The following is a 12,646-nucleotide window of genomic DNA, read 5'->3' as shown; positions in this document are numbered from 1 at the left end:
CCCAGCAAGGGAGAACATTCATAATGTTTAACTGAAAATGTACAGAACATTTCTGGAGTTAGTTGAACTGTAAGTAGAAAAAAAAATTGTTCTTGAATAAGTCAATGCATTTCTTCTATAATTAGATTATATTCTAAAAAGAGATCTGTAATTCATTGTGCTATATGATTGTACAAATGCATAATACAAGAGGATGTGATCCTAACTCAAGAACATATTGAAAAAAAAAATTAAGCAAATGGCTGCTTGATGAGGTGTAACTTATATGTTGAATTAACAGTTTTGGTGTATGTGAATTATTTTCACTTACTTTGTTTAATGGCGTATAGATATCAAGACCAATAATACTGGAAGTGAACAAGAAAGTAGGCAAATAAAATAATAAATTTTTTTGGGGACCAAAGAAAGGAGGTGATGGGGAAAGAGTGCTAAACATGAAAATGTTCATTTGAGGGGTGAAATAAGTGATGCCCTTAGTGGGTCCTTCTTCCCCCTTATGTGTTAGATTATTCTTGCTCTTTGTTTCAAACTGTATCTGCTCTCAGTTATAACTTTCTTACTTTTGAAAATATATCTACAACAGCAACAGAGGCTGCCCCAGTTCTACTACTTTTCTTAATCCTTCTCACCTCTTTCTCTCCCTCAAATATTAAAATCTGTTTAAGAAGTTCAGGGTTCTCAGTTATTTAATTTGTTGTTTGGATTCTTTTAACTGTCGAAGGGCATTATTAACAGGACTACAAGGGAACAGCTTGGTTTTTAATCATCTTGACCCATATACAATTTTAGTTTTTCTAAATTAATAGATCTATCGTAAATAAAATTTTAAATTATAAAGCAGGGCTATATGAATATAGCAAATATGTGCATCAGTGGTATTCTTTGTTCTTTATTCCTGTTATATGTGTGCCTTATCTACATCTTTCATGAGACCAAGTATTGAAATAACCTACAATTCTGCTTCTGGAGCACTGTGTACATTCTCCTACTCTTGTACACTGAAATTAAAAGAATGGAAACTGTGTTCCTACCTTAAGTATATTTTCTCAGATGAAATGATGCACCTGCTGTTCAGAAGAGTGGTCTTTTAATTTCATTTCCGAGACTGCTACTTTTCATTCTGATTTTCCTTACTCTGGTTTGAATAAAAAAAATAGCAGTTTAGGACAATAAGGCATTTAATGTCATAAAAAGAAATATAGAGTCCTTGTGGTGCACTGACTCTGACTGGGTGTATCAAGTTCCCCACCAAAGCCCCTCCATCACTCCCCTCCTCAGCTGAACAGGGGATAGAAAATATATCAAAAAGCTTGTGGGTTGAGATAAGGGCAGGGACAGATCACTCACCAGTTACACTCACAGATAAAACAGACTGGACTTGGGGAAATTAGCTGAATTTATTAGCAATCAAATCGGAGTAGGATAATGAGAAATAAAACCAAATCTGAGAAATATCTTCACTCCTCTTTCTGGGCTTGATTCCTTACTCCTTATGCTCTCTCTTTTCCCCAGTGGTGCAGGGGAACAGGAAGTAGGTGTTCTGGTCAGTTCATCACATGTTCATCACATGTTCATCACATCTACTGCTCCTACCTCCTCAGAGGAAGAACTCCTCACACTCTTCTCCTGCTCCAGCATGGGGTTTCTCCCATGGGAGACATCCTCCATGAACTGCTCTAGCATGGGTCCCTTCCATGGGGTGCAATCCTTCAGGATGACACTGCTCCAGTGGCTCCCCATGGGGTCATAAATCCTGCCAGCAAACTCATATGGACTTCTCTCTCCATGGGGCCACAGGTCCTGCCAGGAGCCTGCTCCAGCATGGGCTTCCCTCAGAGTGTTGTTCTAGAGTTTCCTAACTGGATTTGCTAGATCACATACATGATACAATAAAATTTAAGACTACATCTGCTGTTTATCATACTAAATAAACACAGTGTCTAGGTCCACTTCAAGTACTTAGAGTTGATATGTACACCCAAATAAAATTTGTAGCAGAGTGAATATAAGCAACTTTTCAGACAGTTTTATTACTGACATTATTTTCACTATTTAATGGAGGTAGCCCAGTTACAAAGTACATTGCCCACCTATTGTAAGTCAGTAAAATGGATACAATTCCTGTTCTTGATTTTTTTCTTTTAAATGTTTAGTGTGTTTTGCTTTGATCAACTAATATCTCATTAATAATTGTAATAATTCTGTTTTTTTCTCTTTGCTATTTTTAATGTTCAAATGATGATGTTTTGGGTTCCTGTCTAGTTGTGTTGCTGCATCTAATTTTTTAGATTAATAGTTTGATAAGAGGCAGTTTTCCTATCAGTTTCCACAGATATGAAACAACACAGCTTGACAGGAATTAGAATTTGATGTATTGATTTTATTTATTAGCTTAATGTTAAAAATCTGTGAGTTTCCAATAATTCTTATTAATGTCTTTAGTTTAATTGAATTTATCTTAAAGTACATGGCAGCAAATAAGATGAATGCCATGTAGTACCCTACCTTCCTAACCTGTCCTCTCATCCTGTCTTTCAATAATTTTCTTGTCATAGCTGGCACAGGTATTTAAACTTGAGAGTAGGTATGGAAGCAATCCTTGCTGAGGTTGTTGCATTTGCCTTTGTGCCTCTGATGGAGAGCCAAGGTCCATTGCCTCCTCCAGTGTAAAATTCAGAATTTGCATTGTTGGCTGCTGGTAACCTTCTCCCTCTGTGTTTCAAAGGGAAGAATGCTAGATATTGCTCCTAAAATTTCACATCTCTAGTAACCTAGCTGTGCTCAGATAAAATCAGCTGTACTGAAATTTTCCCAAACTGTGACAAGCAGAAATGTGACTTGCCAAAACAGACTGCCTGGATAATAGTATATAATGATAATACAGGCACTGCATCATGTAGTAGAAATCCTGTGTAAACTCCTAAACTGCCATACCTCTTCAGAAGATCCAGGGACTATGAAGGGTGGCTAATTTATTACTGGAATATGTGTCCCAAAATGTTTTGCCTCTTGTAAACAGAGGTGACTTGCCTCTCTAGTTCTCCCACACAGCACCTGTTCAGCTGACTCATGTTTATGAATGAAACCCAATTGTCTTATTAGCTTCATCACGTTACAAGAAAAGAAGTCAAAAAGGTAAAAGAAGTCACTTTCTCTCCAACAAGCTTATACAAAGAAAAAAAATACTTAAACTGGAAGCTAATGAAGCACTTTAGAGAGCTGCCATAGCTGTAGCTCGTGGAAATAGTAATTGTTGGTGTATGGTTTTCCCTAATACCGCTTTATCTGTTTATGCTGAGATTAATTTTCAGTAGTTATCATATTAACAGCCTGTGATGGAGTTATTCATACAATCTTTTTGTATTATTTTGGAGAAACTGAAAATACAAATAAAAGATTTTTATCTTTAGAAAGGATTCTTTCCCAAAGAGAATCAGTCAAAAGAAATACCTGCCTTATTCTCTTTTATATAGTCTCTTCAAGTTAAATGGTCTGTTATTAATAATCACACTTAGATCTCCAAAGCAACATGTCTACCTTAGCTAAAGGTGTCTTTTGTAAAACCCAATCCAGATAACTTTGTAATACATAATCCAAAATGAAACTTATATTAAGGCAAATCTGACAGAGAAATTATGATGGGCATGAGGAGCCTAGAGAAACTGATCTGTGTAGTGGTTTAAAAATAAAATAGAATAAAAGAGCAACAACAAAATAAACCAAACAAAAAACCAAGACAAATTTCACTTTTTTTCCTAATAGTACAAATTCCTGACTTCTAAAGTACTTCTAAACTATATCATAACCGTTGGAAGTACTGAATCATCATGCTTGGTCCATCACCTTTTTTTTTCCTGCTTTTTAGTAATGGAAAACTTCTGGATTTTTTCCCCCTGAAATTAGCTATATTTTCAGTCTTCATCGTAGTTCTCTGATTTAGTCTTGGTTGACATACATAGTTTCATTTTCTGTCTGTATCTTTTAGCTCCACTGCAGACAAACTGACATGCCCTAGGAAGGGCATGGTGAAGAGGAGAAGTAGGAATGGGCTGAGGTATCCTTTATGTTTGCATTTGTATCTAGAGGTGTTGAAAATAGACAGGAAAGGGGAGAAATTTTGTGTGGCAGTGCACAGAATTTTGCAAGTTTAATGTGAGCTATGCAGTAATCTGATGCATATTAGTTGCTGGTAAGTTCGTAAAATTCTGTTTGAAAAATCGTGCAACTTAGAAGACAGTCTTCTAATCAATATTTTTTTCCTCTGTCTACAAAAACCTTTTTAAAAGAATGATTTTGGCAACCTGTTTCTGCTGATAAATGTTTTCATATTTCAAATCTTCCAGTTTAATTTGTGTTCAGCTGCCAAGGTGACTACATAAATTGAGTATCCTTAGAAGTTGTTAAAAGTTCTGTATATAGTCCTCCAAATTAGACCTTCTAAATTCTTAGAAGGCAATATTGAGGGGAAAAATACATAACTTCAGTATGGATTTTTATATCTAGATACACATTCGCTTGAGGTCAGTCTGACCGTGTGGGGAAAGAGAAATTTTGAAGAGGTTGAGAAAGGTTATCTGGGAATTTAGGCAGATCAGATGCTCTCTAGCACAAACTATGTAAGGTAGAGAACATAATATGTGAAACCAGTGTTGTGTGCAAGAGCTGTTACTTAGTACAGTTTCATTCCTCCTTCCTCCTCCAAAAAGGAAGTTTCACCTGAAACAAGTCTAAGCACCCTCTCAGAGGGAAAAAATCCACAAAACAAAACCCAAACCACAAGTGCCATACAACACCGTCACCCCCCAAAAAAACCAAAACAAAACCCCACAGACAGCATGTAGTCTGTTCTCTGCCTATCTCTGATCATCTTCAGGTAGTAATAGCTTCAGTGCTGTTCATGCAGTGAGAATTTTAAAGCATTTCTATTTTGATATTGTAGTTCTTCTATGAGTTGAAATATTACAGATCTTTAACCTACTACATTTCCTGCATAATAATGTGAGCAAACTGCTAGTTAAATTTAATTATTATGTTAATTTTTATCAATACTGTGGTCCTATACAGTATTCATCTCAAACTTCATTGTGCCTCTATGTGCCTGCCAGATGGTTCTCCTTAACTGCTGCTTTTTCTGATACTTGGAGTTTTTTAATGTGCATGAAGCTGTAATGATGCATTCACATGTGCTTTCCCAAGATTTGAATTACTCTATATTACAGTCAACTCTATTATTTATGGTGGCAATCTTGGGTAATGCAGAAGGATTAGAAGTTAGAGTTACTGCCTGCAGACCTGAGCTGACTCTGCAGAGCTGGATTGAGGTATCTTTATGTGTCTGGATCAATAGATGTAAAAGCCATTTTGGAATTAAGTAAAAGCATAGCTCATTCACAAAGGCATTGGCTAAATTAATACTTTTTCCTGAAACTAGAAACACTGGCATTGCTTCGCAGTAGCAGCTAAGGTAGCTCTGTGCAGATGTAATGTGGGCAGGCAGGATTAATTCAGCCAAAACCCACATAAAGATGGTTAATATCTAAAAAGTGATATTTGGGCGCTGGCTGCATGTGAATTACTACATTTTTCTGAGTTGGTCTTTTTTACATAGAATCAGCTTGTCTGTTTCTGTGGCTGTGGCATGGTTAAATATAAACTGGACACTTACTATTTCTGAGTTAACTCGTTGTTTATGTGTGCTTAATAGAGGGAGAGAAAAACGTTTGTTGTTAGGGTGTCAGTGTGTCTTACAGCTTGCATTCAGAGTCTATCAGAATTTCTAACAGTTGTATAGAGATTGTATTGATATGAGATAAGAATTACTATAGCCCATGAGTTTACATATAAGTTCACAGAATGAACAAGTAAATTGTGATACAAAGTAAAAGGCATTTGGCAAACTACTCGTGAAAATAGAAAATAAACTTAAGTTCGGTGCTATGTACATGATACAAAAATCTTTACAATCCATTTTAAGATTTTATTTTTTGACATTTAAATATAATATTGATAGCATTTGCCATTGTAATTTAAGTTTGAATTCTGCAAAGAGGTGTGCTGTTTCTTGACTTTATGAGAGTAGATTGTTGTCCTAAGGTTACTCATAGAGGATGGTAGTAAGCACCATCTATCTAAATGGAGTTTTCTTTTACATATTCAATTTAAGGAAAAAATAAATCTAAATTTAAATCTTCAATCCTGTATGTGAGCTGCTTATGGATTTTCATGTAGTAAAATGATTAGATTCTTATTTTAGATGACAAATACAGTAGAAACTTTTGGTTGGGGTAAGAAAAAATGAAGCAAATAACGTGGTTTGAAATTGATGTGACAGCTTGACAAGCTGTTTTGATAAAAGCTTTGGAGTACTATAAATGGTTATTATCTGTGTTCTTTTACTGCTGACACTCTGTGGAGCATTCTGTATGTGATTTTAGGTGGATTATTATGACCATTCAACAATGAAGAAAGACAAGGCACTATTTCATGTTCCCAGCATGTACTTTGGCTATACTGTGGTTTTTTTGCATGGCAGCCTTACTCAACAAATAGAATAAATCTTGTTTTCCTCAGCACTTTGATTATTTTTTGGTGCTGGCATGGATTAACCAATATCAACACTTATTTCAAATTAAAACATTCTGTCTGGAGAGCAAGTGAACCTTTAGATGACTAGATACTGCAAAGAAAGTTGAAATGTATCAAATGCAGCTTGGACATATCCTTTAATTCACTTTTTCATAGCTGCAAAAGCTGCAGTTTTCACCTTTGCCTGTGCCTACTACCTGTGTGAGAACTCTCGTGGTTGCAGACACTTGTCTGTACTGCTAAAAACTGTTACATTTATTTAATTTTTAGAAAATAAAGATTTTATATATGCATTGTATAAGCACTACGATGCATTCTGTCATCTATCTTTTTGAGCTATTTGAAAAATAATTTTAAATACTTCCTTTCTGTCATAATTTTTTTTTCTTTCTCGCTTTCCTCTGGGTTTTTCAGCCACAGATAAGTGTATTTGTGTTTTGTTCTCATCACCCAAGAGTCAGCTATGATTTTTTTCCCTGCGGTGGATTGATCTGTCGTGTTTCTACTGCTGGTTTCATAATATAGTTTCACTTTCTTGCTGATTCTATCCCCTGAAGTCTTTCATATCTCTTATGTTTCTGTACTGTAGCCTTTTCTGAACACTTTCCCTCCGTGTACTTTCTGAACACTTCACTGAAAGATACTGCTGCTATGGGCTGTTAGGTGATTTCCTTGTGGCCTCTGGAGTCTCTCTGTGCTTTCCTAACTGGATGAAAGCTAATCCTTAATGTTATTTGGCCAGGCAGATCCTATTCTCCTGTTTGGTCTTTAGAAAGTGTGAAGGAAGCTCTCCACCCTGCTATTGTTCCACTGTGGATTGCAGTGGGCATCGCTGCCCATGTGCATGTTTGAACATTTTATGCCTCATTTCCATGGCAAAAGAGTCTCTAAGGACTGAAAGTGTGGAATGGTGACATACCTAGTGGCTGAAAATTTTGCTGTTTAACATAGTTAGTCTGGATAGTAAAATGTTTGGTATGGCTCCTGCCTGCATCATTCTAGCACTTTCAGCTGGATTCCACTCAGCGTCTTCTGCCTCTTTCAGCTGCCAAAACTTTGGCTAGGACTGCAAGCTCCAGGACTGGATATTTAAAATATGGGATAGTCCTGGTCAAACCAGGAGTATTGACAGTACTTGTTTGGATATGAATTCCCATTCCTACCATTGTAATATGTGAAAAATCACTGGTGAAATTTGTCAACAGGAAAAATAAGACTTGTATTCTTTCAAGGAATTCTTCCCCACCCTAAGTCTGTTTCTGTTCACTTAATAGCCGATGCTTATTGAGAAAGCATTTTTAATCTGAAAAAAAATCTTGTTCTTTACGTGCAGTGCTACCCTATTGGCTTTCTTGGTTGAGCTTCTTAAGAGTTCAGTAGCCATGCAAGAACAAATGCTTGGTGGAAAAGGCTTTCTAGTCATTGGCTATCTCCTTGAAAAGGTATGTTTGGAGAATTTTTATCTTTGTTCTTAGTGTTTCTACTGTCATTGTGGTACTTTCGATCATTTGGCTCAAATGACTGGTGGAATAAAATATATTTGTTATATAAGTATTAAAAATTAAAAATATATTATAAGTTGTCTACAGGAGTCTCTTCATCTTCTCATCCTCTTATAAACCAGAATTCAAAGAATCAATTTGCTGGAGCTGGTTGTATTCTCTTATTTATGTTCTTGGTTTAGATCTGTTATGAATCACTCTGAACTAGTTTAATTTCTCCGCTTACTGTCCACCAAACTTGCTTAGGAAAGTTCTTTTGTTCCTAGATTGTACAAACCTGGCAGAAGTGTCATAACTGAGGTTTAATTCTTTTGTGTGTATGTGTTAATGAAAGTTAAATTAATCTTCTGTGATTAAATTCTGAAAGTGTTGTTTCAGAATTGAAATTCTGAAATAGTTGCTCTGTGTTTTGAAAAAGAAAAGCTGTAACAAAATTACTTTCGGAAGCAAATATTTGGAAGGGGCATTCTCTTTACTTGCTCGTTTTCAAGTATGATAAGCAGTTATCATGAAACTGAGGTTCTGTTCAATTGTCTGAGGAGCATTACCTGCCACCTGGCCCAAAGCCCTCATGAAACTCTGTTACTGGGGTTTAATAATCTAAATGATCTAAACTACGGTCAGCTATACCAAGATAGAGATGGTCCTACGATTGACGTTTATGGCTCTGACATTCCTGAATGTCTGCTACTGGGCTTTTATTACCATGAGGTCAGCATAGCAATGTTTTAAGAAGATAAAAAACATACTATCACCTTTAAAAAATGTTCTGAATTTTGAAGTAGAATGATAAATAGTTTCTCTCATTCTGTTCCCTTTTTTCTTGGTGGCTAGAGAAATACCTTCACTCAATACCTAAAAGCAGATTTTCTATGCTTTGGTTTTCATTACTAAGCAAGTGTGATTTAGAATGTCAAAGAACTAGCCTAAGGTGGTGGTTTTTTTCCGAGGGTAGGTTTTCTTGTGACATAACCAGAATGAATTTGCAAAGCCGTTAGCTTTGGTTTTGTAAGTTACACACAGGCATACTGGTGAGCCTGTGTGGAGGGCTTTCTTCTGAATAGAGCACTGTGGTTTACGCACTTGGAATACATTAATTTAGAATGCTGTACACAAAATTTTTTTTAAAGTTTGCATGCTCTTCTAATTAACACCTGCTATGATCATTAGACTTGGGCATGTGAATATTAAAAAGATTTCTATTGATCACAGCATAATTCTTACAACATATATTATTTTCTGAGTATTTTTTAAAATTATATTCCCTTAGCTGCAGTTTTTAGAAAGGATGTATTTTATTTTTTTCAATGTATGCTTCTATTCAGCTGGCACACATGGTGGGAAAAAATCCTTCGTTTCCTAGCCAGTCTCAATTTTATTATTTGTAAATTATCTGTTGTATCTGTTGTTCATTTGCATGCAATCAAATGCTTTATAGAAGACAGAAAGCTTTTTTTTTTACTTGAACTTCTAAATAGCATTTTTGTTCTTATTAGTTGCAGATTATTTCTTGTGAATTTTGTTGTACAAGCCAAGGGAAATTCAGCATCCAGGCTGAACTTGTATTACTGACAAACAGATTTCAGATCTAAAAATAACAAATCTCCCTATTCCCAGACTGTACTTACAGCATTAAAAGTAATTGAAACATAGAATCCCAGAATCATTTAGGTTAGAGAAGACCTTTAAGGTCATGGAGTCAACTGCTAACCCAGCACTGCCAAGTCTATCACTAAGCCGTGTCCCTCAGTGCCACATCCACATGTCTTTTAAATACCTCAGTGATGGTGACTCCACCACTTCCCTGGGCAGCCTGCTCCAATGCTTGATGTTTTGTGGAGAAGGAAATGGGAAGGATGCTTAGAGTTTTTCCCTATTTATTCATTTTTTAATTTAGCATACAGAGGAGTTTGTCAAAGTCTTCATGCCATGTTACTACATAAGAGCAAATCTCAGCAGTGATTTTATGGCATATGCTATGAAATGGAAAGACCGCTGAAATTTGAGGAAACCATGAACCCAACTCCTTCAAATAGCTACTTATGTTACAGAAACAAAAGCAAGTCTCCCAATAATGTGTGTTCACACACTGAGACACCCAATTTGTGTGGCACTTCTTTAACTTAAGAAGGAATAAGGACTTCAGATGAAGTTCTCAAAGCACTGTGTTACAAAATGTAGGATCCTGACTGGATTTTAATAAAATGAAAACAAACACAACTAAGCAAAATACAAAAAACCAGAAAGTAAATTTATTGATGAATATTTTAACCTGTTAAATATAGAAATTAGAAAGACCATTAGTATTTTTAGAAAGTGTAAGTTGCCTTCATATTCAATGACATCAAACCATGCAAGGCTACATGTATTTAGTAATAATGAGCTAGGAGAAAATACTGCTTCATAGTTCTGCTGTATTTATATTAAGGAAGAAGATTATTTCTTTATTTTTTTCTTTCTGATTATTTTCCCCCAGTCATCTAGAGTTCATATAACCAGAGCAGTTCTGGAACAATTTTTGTCATTTGCAAAATATTTGGATGGATTGTCTCACGGAGCACCTCTACTGAAGCAGTTATGTGATCACATCCTTTTTAATCCTGCTATCTGGATACATACCCCTGCAAAGGTAATAGTACACTTGAATAATGTTATGACTCTCCCACAACAAAATTAAATACTTGTATTCTATTATAACATTCTACTTAGGTTTTTGGGTTTTTTTAATAACATGCTAATAGCAATTATTTTTTAGATAATGCAGACTATACCCTGCTTAACTATTTACTCCAATAAAACCAGTTCAATTATTGCCTAAGAGTCTCTCTAATTTTATTGAAAAGACTGCTTCTAGAAAACTGGTCCATTTTTCAGTGGTTGCATTACATTGTTTACCTACAGATTAAGTATAAAAGTTTGTATTTTCAATTGCGGGCCAAATGTGGTTTGTTACACATTAATGTAAGCTCTCATTTTAATTAAAATTATGTATTCTAATTTGATAAAATCTATAAAATGTTGTCATTCCTCTCTGGTTATAATGAAGTTTTTGTTTTCCTAAATAATCACAGTAGAGATATGTGAACCAAAGTGAAAAGTGGCATTCTCCTAAAAACGGATAACATATACATCTCATATAAAAAGTCAAAATAAAAAACCAAACCAATATGTTTTTCTTTACTTAAATCATAGAATCTCATTCCTAGATCAGTCCAGTACCTGCCCTAATGAAATTTGTAATTAGTTTAGTTTTTTGTATCATATCCAAAGTGTACTCTAAAAACCCTCTACAACTTAAGGTTACTAATAGAGAACTTACATTCATATGGATAACTATTTCATTCCTCAGGTGCAACTATCTTTGTATACCTACTTGTCAGCTGAATTCATTGGAACTGCTACGATCTATAACACCATACGCAGAGTAGGAACGGTGCTGCAGTTAATGCACACTCTGAAATACTACTACTGGGTGGTCAATCCTGCTGATAGCAGTGGCATTACTCCTAAAGGATTGGGTAAGTGCAACACTTAAGAAAGAAAATATAAGCATTTCTCCTGTAGGAAGATTTATGATGTAAATGTCTGAAAGCTCCTTGCATCTGTAGACAAGGAGGTAAATAAATGTCAATAGTTGATACTAGTGGTTATCAGTAGAAGAAGTATGGAAGTACTCTTGGTGTGTCATACATGCCTGATGATAATTTTATGTTTATATGTATTCCCAGAAGATTCCAATTCTGGTCTTCAGTCACGTAGCATATACTTATGTGGGCACACTTTATGAAACATATTAAAATGATTGATTTTTCTTCTTCTGTAATAAAGAGGAAATATTACATGTATTTCATATGCCAAAGAAAGCTTTGTGTGGTTTGAGTGATTAGTAGCGTTAAGTGACCTTGAAAACAGAGTGGAAACTTCTAGCCCTCACTGCAGAGGTCTCTGAAGCTGTATTTCCAGTTCAATAACATTTTTTCTCTGTCCTTATAAAATAGAGATTGATTTAACTTTGCTTTAAGTGATGCGCTTAGCCTAGCACAGGAAGTATTGAATGACAGCACCAGCAGAATGCAATAATAGATAGTGGCTGAACGCTGCATGTTACAGATGTGTATTAAGCAGAGCAAATCATTCTAATCCTATACATTCTGGCTGTAATGCCATTACATTTAGCTATCCACTTGTGTAAAGCAGGGAGGATTTGGCGGAAAGTCTCTTAAAAATACTTGATAAATGAGAACTTATTAATTATTTTGTAACTATTACTGTCATGCTGAGAAATTGAATAATTGGGGAACATTTTTAGTACTGTCACATATCCAAATATTCAAGAGTGTGACATATCTAACACATTAGTTATTGGATAATTCTTATTTCTAAATGAGCTGTATGCATAGAGTTTTTCCTCTCTCTCTATATATATATATATATATACTTAATAAATAAAACCAGAAATAAAAATTCTTTTCCTAGGTAAGGTATCGTAATAGGCAGTGAAGGTGTTGAAGGTCACAAAAAGAGCTGCTCTATGATCACTTATAGTTTTCTTATAGTGT

General features: G+C 35.2%; 1 protein-coding gene across 8 annotated transcripts in view; it reads left to right on the top strand.

The window, feature by feature from the left end:
* The window catches only part of NBEA (neurobeachin), a 470,218-nt gene that overhangs the window by 114,999 nt on the left and 342,573 nt on the right, over positions 1 to 12,646 (top strand). For all 8 annotated transcript variants that reach the window (XM_085061526.1, XM_085061583.1, XM_085061573.1 and 5 more), the window contains exons 11-13: positions 7,919 to 8,027; positions 10,564 to 10,716; positions 11,437 to 11,605. In XM_085061526.1, the coding sequence (XP_084917652.1) occupies positions 7,919 to 8,027; positions 10,564 to 10,716; positions 11,437 to 11,605 (431 nt within the window). The remainder of the gene's footprint in view (positions 1 to 7,918; positions 8,028 to 10,563; positions 10,717 to 11,436; positions 11,606 to 12,646) is intronic.

This window comes from Lichenostomus cassidix, chromosome 1 (assembly GCF_008360975.1).
Source record: "Lichenostomus cassidix isolate B80296 chromosome 1, HeHo_3.0, whole genome shotgun sequence".
Classification (NCBI taxonomy): Eukaryota; Metazoa; Chordata; class Aves; order Passeriformes; family Meliphagidae; genus Lichenostomus; species Lichenostomus cassidix.
This window is presented reverse-complemented; position numbering and strand designations above follow the sequence as displayed.